The sequence below is a fragment of the Pygoscelis adeliae genome, unplaced genomic scaffold (assembly GCF_000699105.1).
Source record: "Pygoscelis adeliae isolate BGI_AS28 unplaced genomic scaffold, ASM69910v1 Scaffold194, whole genome shotgun sequence".
In the NCBI taxonomy this organism is placed as follows: Eukaryota; Metazoa; Chordata; class Aves; order Sphenisciformes; family Spheniscidae; genus Pygoscelis; species Pygoscelis adeliae.
Genome location: NW_008824549.1, coordinates 815,043 through 826,829, shown reverse-complemented (window position 1 = coordinate 826,829; position 11,787 = coordinate 815,043). Strand labels below are relative to the sequence as shown.

The following is an 11,787-nucleotide window of genomic DNA, read 5'->3' as shown; positions in this document are numbered from 1 at the left end:
TGAGTCCCCATCCCTGGAGGTATTTAAAAGACGGGTAGATGAGGCGCTTAGGGACATGGTTTAGTGGGCATGGTGGTGTTGGGTTGATGGTTGGACTCGATGATCTTGGAGGTCTTTTCCAACCTTAATGATTCTATGATAATTTCTATACCTTCATGTGGCTTCTCAGAGTACGTAGGATCCTCCCAGGAGGAGACTGGCATGCAAAAAAGGGGAACTTCCCTCCTCTTTCTGCTGCATGTTTACCGATACTCCTCTTCAGATCTTAGAGCAAGAAATTCTGCCCCCAGGTTCAATTTCCTTTCCTCTGTGGCAGTGTTGTTCACTTAATGCCTTGTTCCATGGAAAGCTGACAACTTCTGTCATCTCTCTACCTCCCATTCTAGCATGGAAAGAAGTAGAAAAAATTCAGCTTCTGAAGTGTGTTAGGACGCTACTGTGTTATGTAGGATGATAAAATGTGTTGTTATGATGCGTTAGGGTGGCACTTTTTACTAAACAGTATGAACATGTAAATGTATATATTTTCTTAAGGGACACAACATCAAGCTACCGCTACTTTCAGAACTTTCTATTGTGTTATAAGTAGTTAAGCCTGAGGTTTAATCCACTGATTACTCAACCGGTGCCTGTCTGGCTCCTGCTTTGATATGTAACTTTGATCCTGAACGAAGGGAAGGATTTGCCTTTCCTTGGAGTGTCAAATAGGGTCCCAAACCAGAGACAGATTGGTGGTCTGAGTGCTGCTGTGCTCGTGCTGTTACTCAGCAGCTTCTCAGATATCACCCTGGTGGATCTATTCCTGTGGTCAGAATTTAGTTGATTAATGAATTTAGGTTCAAAAATGAGTTTTGCTTCAGATCAAATTACTGCAAAAGCAACCTTCTATTCGTTGAATCCATAAAGTGAATTCAGTCTGCCCACTCAGGCATTTTTACCTTTTAAATTCTTTAATATTTCCAGGACCTTAAAACAGTTGTTCTCTTCTCATGGTGCATTGTCATTTGGGGGCTTTTGATCCAGTTCTAAAAGCCTCCAGTTCCCTGCAGGGAGCTGGGAGAGGCAGGTGAGTTTAGTGGATGTAATCTGCAAGTGTGTGTATGGGGGAGGCAAGTGCGTATTTTTTGAGAATCACTGTTTGGATTTAACATGGCTGCAGGTAGATGGATTCTAAGCTCCAGATGGTCCCTTTCAACCTGAATTTCTTATGATCCCCTGTGTTTGAATGCTCTGAACATCGCTGCCGCTGATGGCAAATCCTTTACTGACATCAGAAGTCCTTTGACTTAATTGGAGTTACAACAGCTTATACCAGTTGAGACTCTGCCTTCTAAAGTATTCACACGTGCAGCCTTTTGGGGTCTAACTTTCACACGAAAAATATGAGAAAAACTCCTAAGCAGTCAGTCATATTTTGCAGCCGATTTTTCCATATGGTGTAGCTGTATGTGAGAAAATGTGACTGCAAGCTGATATTCCTATAGTTTCCAACTGCTTAAATAAATGATTTGAAGGATATTGGGAACCGATAAACATGGAGTGTTTCCAAAATCTTCAGGCTATTGAAGGTGTCCTGGACAACAGCTTTTTAGCAATAAAGTATGTGCTATAGTGTAGCACATACTTTATTGCTAATCCTAGGGGCTGTGAAGTCCAACTTGTGATACAGTCAGAGCTAAAATAAAGCAACCCATTTTGTTTTGTCTACCCTGAGTTTTTCAAAGGCTGTTGGTATAAGACAAAGAAAGATCATTTTGATGTATTTGCCAAAGAAACAGTTGAGATTTCACAGCAGACTGCATGATGCACTAGCCAAGCTAAACAAAATAACTAATGCTATTGTTTTTAGTAGTTATTTGCTTGCAAAATATTAAAATGTTAAAATACTTGGAAAAAAGTTTGCAGAAGTAGTAAGCCATTTATGTAAGGGCATGGATTCTCTGCAGTCTAGACTGGCCTCATTTGAGTGGTTTCAAGTGGAGGTGATTATACTTCTTTATTTTTCAGGTTAGGACATTGGCCAGGCTGACTTGAACTGGACCTTGGCTGTAAAATATACCTGTCTTTCTTTGGCTGGAATTCTTCCCTGTGCAGATGACTGATAAAATAAAGCTAGAAATTTTACCCTAGAGAGTACACTATGCATAGCATCTTGGCCAGGCCACCTTTTCTGTATGAACCTGTGCATGCTTGCAACATGTGACACTATTCACCAGATAGCTCCCAAAATTGCTTTTTGTTGTTAAGTTTGACATACTGTATGCACGTTTTAATGCATAAAATATAACTGAAATATGTTTTCAATAACATAACTGAAATGTGTTTTCACTTCCTTGCTTTTTTTCTGTTTTTTCTTTTCCAGGCAGAGGGTTCCAGGCTCCAGAGAGAACTGAGAGGATATTTAGCAGCCATCAAAGGTGATTTTTAAGTTTTACATCATGTTTTCATAAAGCAAACTTTTTTAAAAGTTGAGACAAGTAGGCTTGTTTAAAGTATACAAAGACAAATACAAGTAATGCTTTTGTCATTGCTAGTCCACATTTCTGCTTTGGATCTGGCATAGGCTCTTTAGCCTGTTGCTAGGGATTCTGCACCTTTGATGTCAACTCATGTGTGTACAGTCTTGCATGCGCGGCTCATCCTTGGCTGTCCTTTGTGTGCAGGACTGCTGCCCAGATTCTCACGTTGCATGCATTTTGAGCACCCACAAAATCTACGCATCTTGGTACTCGTCTTTGCAAATGCTAGAATATGAAATACCCCATGCAAGGCAAGGGATTGCTTGACCTCCGCAACTGTAACATTTCCAGGTATTACTAGTTGGATGATATCTCCTCCCTCCAAAACCACGCTCCCTGCGATGATGTGATTTCTCATCTACTTCTGCCTGCTTAACCCATTTTTTTAAGTTTAAAAATAAAATATGATCTCTTTCAATACTACATTGAAAATCCAAGTAGCAGAAACTCACTGGTCAGTGCCTAAATATCAGAGATTAAGTAAACAGCTATTTAAATCCTACTGGACATTTGTAAATCCAGCACACTCAACTTAGCACCATACACAGAGTGTTCTCTTTCTCATGCCGCCTCTCTTTGGAGGAGTTGGAGGCCAGGTGCTAAAGGGAAGAGAATAAGAGTTGGTGGCTGACAGAGACACATTAATGGCTTCTTGACATAAATATATATATATATATGTGTGATAAATATATATGTATGTGTATATATTTTTAACCTGGCTCCAGTCCATTTGGGAAAACATTACAAACCAGTATTAACATCCCTGGAAATCACTGTATTATAATAAAGCTTAGGCAGCTGTTGACAGGCAGGGAAGAAACCTCTTTTTGATGGGAATTGTAAAATGGGGATCAAAGCAATAGCTTAATGTCTTTGACCATCTATTATTTGCTGGATGGGCTGGGCAAGGAAAATCCTGTACCAGACAAGAGGTATTTTGCCTTGTAGGGATTTAAACAATGTCTTTTGTTCTTAGAGGAAATTTCAGCATTGGTCATTTGTTTGGGACCCATTGGATGCTGATTTTTACATTCTTATTTTTCAGTCATCCCTTCCCCACACCCATTATCAGATGGATACTCAGAAGCAGTGTGATGAGGCTGTTTTTTGGCCAGATGGCTTTTCTGTCACGTAGGCTGACTGTTTACATGCTGCTTTGATTTCCGTGTTGGTGACAACAATCATCCTCTCCATGTTTCATTTTCTTTCTCTCTCTTTGTCTCTCTTCTTTTCCTAGTACTTTGTGCATTCATGGTCCTTTTGCTGGTTTACTATCTAGTGGGCTACACCTTGCACCAAGTTTTGGTTTTAACTTGGCGTTAAATTTTTCATTTTGCAACTTTTGCCTTTTTAGCCATGCTTTTCTGTGCCGCATCTTTCTATTGTTACAGCCTGTAAGTCCATATTTGAAAATAATTTGGACTGACTTTCTTATTGAGAATGAAAAGTCTTTGCTAACACCTCAGTATCTTCCTGTCTTAAAAAAGACCCAGTCATAAGCAGCTTGCAAAAGCTTTAAAAATGTTATTCTCCAAAGCCAACAAGCCACCAGTGGGCATCCTTGGCTCACGTGTTGGCACACCTTCATGCTGTGGAGTGGGAGGACAGCCCAAGACAGTAGTCTACAAACACAGCTCTGGCTGGGGCTTCCCCAAAGCTGACTAGCTCAGCAGCGGTAAACGCCCTTCCAGATGTTGAATGGCAGGAACAAATCTGCTGCTTGTAGCAGCTGCTACAGCCTCTTTGTTGCTATTCTTTGAAGGACTGACATCATTAAAACATATTGGGGTGGTTATGCACAAAAGCACGGGAACTCCTGAATTTAGGCACTGGAGTGGGATTTCTGCACTTAGGACATCTGAGCTTTGGAGGCATGCTGTCATCAGGGGCTCATTTTGCAGGGAAAAAGATCAGTCATATCACTGGAAAATAATGCACTTGACATCCTTGTACTCTTATGGGTGTGGGAAAAGCAGTTCATTTTAAAGGGATCAGGAATTGGCAAGATAGCTAATTTAAAAGCATTTTATGAAACTGGTAGGTTGTGAACTCTAGGAATAAGTTTCATTTTGCTGCATGACTTTTGAGTGACTGGATATTAGAAGTTGGAAGTACAAGATCTGGGCACAATTTAAGCAAGAAATGGTCAATTGAGCCTTCTTATAACGCTCTATCCCTTCATTTTAATATACTTGACAGATTGAGGCTTAGTGTCACACATTCTTAAAATAAAAGAATGTTTGCTGTGTTCAGACTCCTTTTCTCCCTCAGGGGTGCTTCTTAGTCTTAGCTCGATCTTGATCTTTACTGCTGGTTACTCAAGGGCTCGGAGGAACCATGTCATAACGCTGTTGAACTTGCAAATGGCTTTTATGTGCTGTTTTATTTCACCTGCATGATAGTTTAATGTCTGCTGTGTATCAGTGGTGTTTGTACTGACGAGACTGTACTATTCCCCATAGCTATAATCATCTCATGCCTCAGTCTTCTGTCTCTTCCAGTCTCCTTGGCAACGTGTATCTGGGTTCTCTACTTCATGATTTATTTTTTTACGCTTTTGAGAGCTGTAGGTGACTTGAATGGTTTTATGGGCCAATTGTTAAAGAAACCCTAAATCAGCCTCCCATTCTGTACCCTGAGCTCTTTGCAAGTACCAGTGCAGATGGGGAGATACAGACCTGGATCTGCACGCAGGTGGCAAGGTGGCAGAAGTGAAAAGGAATCCTGCATCGTGAAAAAGAAGCACCGTACTTTTCAGGTGGCTTAACATAGTGAGAAATAATAAGAGGTCTACAGGAAAGAAAGGGGAGGTTTTGGAGGTCTGTAAGCAGTTTTGCTGTCAGTCTGTGACTGACAGAACTGCACATATCCTCCAGATACACAAATCTTAAAATTAATCTTGTAATTTCTTAGAATTCTTAGAAATCATCTTTCTGTAAAACTTAGTAATGAATTATGAAATTATTTAATTGTTCCAGTGGAAACTCTAAGGGATAACTAGCAATATCAGATACAATCCTTATGGCAGGATAGGTCATTTCCCTGGAGAACCTCACATGAAGCTCTCTTTCCCACTCAAATAATTAAATATCAAGAGCTAGACCAAGGTGCCTCACTCCATCAGGAAAATGGAATTTTCTCCATCATTCAGTCTAGATTTCCCTGCCAGAGAGTGAGGAAACCCCACAGTATATGGGTTCTACAGCCGACATGGAGTCCCAGGCCAGTCTCAATCTCCATGGGAGCTCGAGTACCTTGGAACTGTGATGGCAAAGAGTCACCTACCCTCTGCCATATCTAGGGAACTGTAATGGGAACATCTCTGCACCACCACCCCCAGGATCCCTAGCATGGGGGGGCCTCGAAGAGTCCTTTGGGGTTCCAGGGACAGGGGCCCTTTCACACAGAAAGAGGGATGATTTCATGCAAGAGCCTCAGACTTCAGTAACTGGATTATTTAACATCATTTTTCCTAAGCGATTAAATTATTTTGGCATTTGTAGTTATTAAATAAGTGACCCAATTACCAAGAAGAAGTGGTATTAAATGAAACAATTCATATTAAATATAAATTTCTAACTTCATCAGCAGTAAAAATTCTTTTCACATTTCTTAGTACTTTAATGACTTGCTTTAAACAATTCATCTTTCTCAGTGATAGTAGTTAAAAACAGCAGAGACAGCCTGCAGTCTATGGCTGACACTAATCCTCTTAACTTTAGTGCTGAATAATGCATAAAAGTTATCAGTGCATAAGAAATAATTCTATGTGAAAACCAGCCAAATAAAAAAATCATTGGACATTGTAAGTTTATGCCCACAGGCACAAAAAAGAATGGGAAGCCACCAGATTGGTATTTACCTATGCACTCATTTGGGGTATTTCAGTAAAGCTAGTATAGATGCAGCATTAGCAGAGTAGGATGGATGATCTTGGTCTGTGGAAATTTCAGACTGAAGCCCCTGACGGAGGAAACCAAGTACCGTGATGCCCACTTGCCTCATGCTGCAGCTGGATTTGATTGATGTTTTTTACAGGAATGTGGTAGAACGAAGGATTACCTGATTCTCAGAACTGAAACAAGTGTAAACCTTGGTGCAACTTTGATATGACTCAAGCGTGGGATATTGTGTCTTTCACTTATTCTCTTAAGCAGATATATGCCTGAGTCCTGTAGTATTTAAAAAAGAAAGTCTGTGTAGGAAAAGGTGCTCTACCCAAGCCTGGTCTGTGACTGAGCTGAATGTGTGCCGCAGGAGGGATTAGCGAGCAGCTGTGCTAGCACGCCTGCCATAGGAACGTACGTGGGAGGTTTAGCACGCAGCGTGCTTAAGGGCAGAAGTTCAGGTATCAGAAAGGATCAAGCGTGAGCAGGGATGCGCAAACCTTCCTGGTCTGTGTGTTTTCCCTGAGTGGACAGAAGCAGCCTTCTTAAGCACGGCGATACTGTGCTGGTTTTGCCTTACCTCCTGAGTGGATTAATTCGCAGTGGCATTAAAGATTTTAAATGAGTCCTGCCTGGAAAAATATGCATTCGTCATCTGTATTTTACTGTAATCTGGCATATTCTAGGCAAAAAAAGCCCTTTCATTCAGGAACCTTTTCTTAGCTAATGATACATCATCCTAAGCATTAACCATGAAGGAGAAAAGGAAGAAATGCATCTTAAGTTCTTGTGCTATACCAATTCTCTGAGCTGAGCTCTGTCATTAAAAAGCACCCCCAAGACAATCCCTGAAGAGATCAATTATTCTGTTTTGGCACAGCACCTTTGGATTTAAGGGTGAAATCTTGTACCCTCTGAACACCAGGGTTTCCTTTGTACTTGTTCTCCCCCTTTCCCATGCCATTCTCTTCCTTGAACCTAAGGTCTGAGAACAGCCATCTACTTTCAGCTTTTTTCAGTATCTTTTTTCCTATCCTACCCATTCCATAGACCAGCATTTTTATATGAGGAAATGTGCATTATTGCATTTATTTTCCTATCGTGTCTTGAGTGTGTGTTTTGGAGTATATGGTGGAATAGTTGCTGACTAGGTCAAGTCTGCTCTTCTATACATTCAAGTTTCAAGTGAATTCTCCTCTTCCACTCCTAAACATTTCTTTGTGCAGAAAACAGAAATATCGATGTCATTCCTAAATTCAGCCACTGAGAAGTTAAATCTGAAGATCACGCTAGAGATATTTTCAAGACAGCACAGATGTGCTGCAGCAAACAGACTTTGGCTGGAGAAAAAATGTGTTGTTGTTTTTTTTTTTTAAAGTTAACGCTAGGTAAAAAAATTAGCAGTCAATGTTGTTCAGATTTTGCAAAGAAGTTGAAATAAAGTTGTCATTTTAAAATTACTGATTCTGAACTGACTCTTAGCATGTTAGGTGAGATCAGGTTTGTTTCACTGGATTCAGAACCATATTCAACATCTAGTGTATTTGTGCTCCATCAAAATGGAAAGGCAAACTCTGGTGCCTTCACTGAGGGCAGTAATTTATTCACTGGGGTCAAACTGGTCTCTCTGAAGATAGATTTAGGCTCTTTCTTGTAATATCAGTGAAGCTACTTTACATTTAAGCCAACTCCTCTGTGTCTTACAGAGTGATAACCATCAACAGTCCCTGTTCTTGTTTCACCTGTGGTAGCAAGAGCTCCAAGGGTGACTGATGCAGTCTGGCTCAGTGCACTTCTCTGTAGACACCACCTTGCTGCAAGTGTAAATAAGCGCTGGGCCCCACATATTCTAAACCTACTAGGTGTGCATACAAGATAATAATTCTTCATAAAACCAGGTCCGTTATGGCACTCTCCCAGGTTCAGGCATCTCTTTTCCTTAGCCTTGTGGACACTGCCTCAGTTCTTGCCAGTCCTTTGCTTCATTATTTGCATTCCTTCAGGTCACCATCATTACTGTGGGCACAAGAATAACAAGCTTCTTTTTCTTAACCATTCACTTTACATGTGAAAGCTCCTGAGACTTAAATATCTTTGAAAACAAGGAAAGGAGAAATCCTGAGATATGTTCTGCCTGTGTGCAACCTCCCTCATTCTGGGGAGCACTTTTGGTTAGCACAGACGCCTTCTAGCTTTTCTCCTAAGTCAATTTTTATAGTCAGCAGATCCCATAAATCTCTGCCATTTTAACTGTGCCACCCTGGAGATTCCTCCTCTTCCACACAGGTGGGCATGGTACTCATTACAGACAAGGTAGGAAACTCTTCTGTAGGGTGGAAGAGCTGACAATGACCAAAGGCAGGTTTCTGTTTGATTGCCTTCTCAGTGATAGTCTTTCTGTTGGGTATTAAATGTCTTTACTGGGCAGGACTACCCTCCGAGTTGTTATTCCTGTTCAGATATGTTTAGTTCAGAATAGAAAATGAAATCCCTAATCAGATAGAAACGTTTTTCCTGTATATAAATATGGGTTAATCCTTCTGTGAGGGACATTCCTCGTTAACCTGGGGGAGCTGGGTGAAAATAAAGGTTTTGTTTCAGCTCTTGAGAACGACATTCTAAACATGCCAGAGAGAATAGTATAGTGGGGACATGTGGGTTAAAATAAAGATATTTAGCAACTGTTTCTTGTGGTTTGCAGTTATATGTTCCTCCTTCTGTCTAATTACAGGGATGCAAGATGCCTCAAAGAAGCTTACAGAGTCTCTTCATGAAGTGTATGAGCCAGATTGGTACGGACGAGAAGATGTCAAAATGATTGGAGAGGTAAGATCTATGGAAAGAGGAAAAAAGTACTTTGGCTGCAAATGGATTAATCTGAGCTGTTGAGGAGAAGTGTACATCCCAAAAATTCCCTTAATTCTTCATTGTATGATAAATCCTGGTTTTTGAGCACAGAAATTATGGGTCTTGTGAAATGCACCTCCTGCTGACCAGATGGCGCATTTGCAATGTCTGTTTTACGAACTAGCTGACATACTGAACATGAGCCAGCAGTGTGCCCAGGCGGCCAAGAAGCCCAATGGCATCCTGGCCTGTATCAGAAATAGTGTGGCCAGCAGGAGCAGGGAAGTGATCGTGCCCCTGTACTCGGCACTGGTGCGGCCGCACCTCGAATACTGTGTTCAGTTTTGGGCCCCTCACTACAAGAAGGACGTCGAGGTGCTGGAGCGTGTCCAGAGAAGGGCAACGAGGCTGGTGAGGGGTCTGGAGAACAAGTCTTATGAGGAGCGGCTGAGGGAACTGGGGTTGTTTAGCCTGGAGAAAAGGAGGCTGAGGGGAGACCTCATCGCTCTCTACAACTACCTGAAAGGAGGTTGTAGCGAGGTGGGTGTCGGTCTCTTCTCCCAAGTAACTGGCGATAGGACAAGAGGAAATGGCCTCAAGTTGCGCCAGGGGAGGTTTAGATTGGATGTGAGGAAAAATTTCTTTACTGAAAGAGTAGTTAAACATTGGAGCAGGCTGCCCAGGGAAGTGGTTGAGTCACCATCCCTGGAAGTATTTAAAAGACGGGTAGATGAGGCGCTTAGGGACATGGTTTAGTGGGCACGGTGGTGTTGGGTTGACGGTTGGACTCGATGATCTTGGAGGTCTCTTCCAACCTTAATGATTCTATGATTCTATAAGCTTCCACTGAGGTCAACGTCAGTGATAGCGACTGATTGACAAGTTTGTGCAAGGTATCTTACATGCAGTTTTACAGTCAGGATTCTCAATTCAACTGAATGTTGAAAATTATTAAATCTGCTTATCCTTGTGTGATGTGTAACGACTGTTGAGCCAGTGGCGCTAAACAGGATACCTGACGGGACACTCACCTTTCTCTGACAAGAATATGGAACTTAAGGCCAAATTAGGCTGCAGGGTACTATTCATTTTAACCTTTCTGAGGTTCCTTCAGTGATTAGAGAAAAATAGGCTCTTCTAGAGGACATTGCAGGAGCTTAGCTGGAGGTGCTCTGAATTGCCTGCTTAGAGCAGCCTTAATTCTGGGGGAAGTCTGTCAGCAATTGTGCTGGTGGTGACAAGAAAGTGCGAACTGTTATCAGTGCAGCTTTTAACCACCTGGCATTCAGTTTGCAAGGCCTCCTGGATAATATAATTAACAAGAAACTGGAAGACAGAGCAATCTTCCTGAATCTGTGTAATGCTTTTCTTCTCTATGGTTGCCTTCCCCTACCCTTTCCTGCTGCTGAAGGCATGATGTGTTTCTGATTTTAAAAGCACTCAACTTCCAAACTGTATAACTTGAGATACCATATGATTTATATTGTCTTAGGTTAAACAGCTGGAAGATCTCCTGCTGCATCTTGCTGTAGCACCTCATCTTGTATTTGTAGGCTGTTAGATTTTACACTCAGAAATTCATAATTGTGTATGAAAGGACCAAAAGTCGGCTCTTAATCTCTGTTAGATATAGGGATAAATGTTAGATGTGTCTTCTTAATAAGAGACTCATGTGGACAACATTACAAAATTGCTGGTCCTGATTTTTTTCCCTGTACAATCACAAATGTAGATTTATGCATCCCTCAACCTGCAATAAAAAAGAATGATATATTTGTGCAGTCCATGATATAAATGATCATTCTAAGTGGCCTTATTCTGTATGGTAGGAAAGATGATGGCTTAAAGGACTCTTCAGCAACGGTTTTTGAGCCCATTATCTTTCAGATTTTAATTTTTCCAAAATATGTATCAGCAAGATACAAAGGCAAATGCACAAGGCTGGCAGTTGCTTGCTATGATCTAATGCTGTGCTGCTCTGTAGACCACTGTGATTAAATATTGTGTTAATAAATGAAGTATTTCTTTTAAGCATGATTAATAGATTGTAATAATTCATTAGGGACTCTTATTAGGGTAGGAAATGAATGAACTAAATGCTGGCATCACACAGCATTTATAATATGCCCTATAGTGGCTCATGATAAAACAAACACTAGGGAGTAGCTTTCCGGACTTGCTGGTGAGGATAACAGCCCTGCAAAGCAGTGCTCGCCCGCTTTAGCCTCCCTCCCATCAAAGGAGGGAGTTCAGTGATTTTTGAAATGTGCAAAGAAAAGGGGAATCAGGATGTTTAACACGTGCTGATGACTTGTTCAGTTGAGAACCCAGGACCTCCAGAACTATGTCTCTATGTAACAGAATTTGCTTCTGGCAAGGAATCTCATCCTGCTCCCCATGGGGTCCTCGTCACATCAGCTGCATTAACATGTTCTTAAAAACCAGAAAACTGCAAGGGATGTCTCCTGGTGACTACCCCAGAGCTGCAAAGGGGACTGGGGAAAAGCACTATAGCTTCGGGGGGGGATTTTGTT

At 41.4% G+C, this 11,787-nt stretch overlaps 1 protein-coding gene across 1 annotated transcript in view; it reads left to right on the top strand.

Moving 5' to 3' along the window:
- The window catches only part of AMPH (amphiphysin), a gene marked incomplete at its 5' end in the record, with an annotated part of 68,361 nt that overhangs the window by 11,157 nt on the left and 45,417 nt on the right, over nucleotides 1–11,787 (top strand). The window contains 2 exons of the mRNA XM_009321901.1: nucleotides 2,363–2,417; nucleotides 9,138–9,232. Of these exons, the coding sequence (XP_009320176.1) occupies nucleotides 2,363–2,417; nucleotides 9,138–9,232 (150 nt within the window). The remainder of the gene's footprint in view (nucleotides 1–2,362; nucleotides 2,418–9,137; nucleotides 9,233–11,787) is intronic.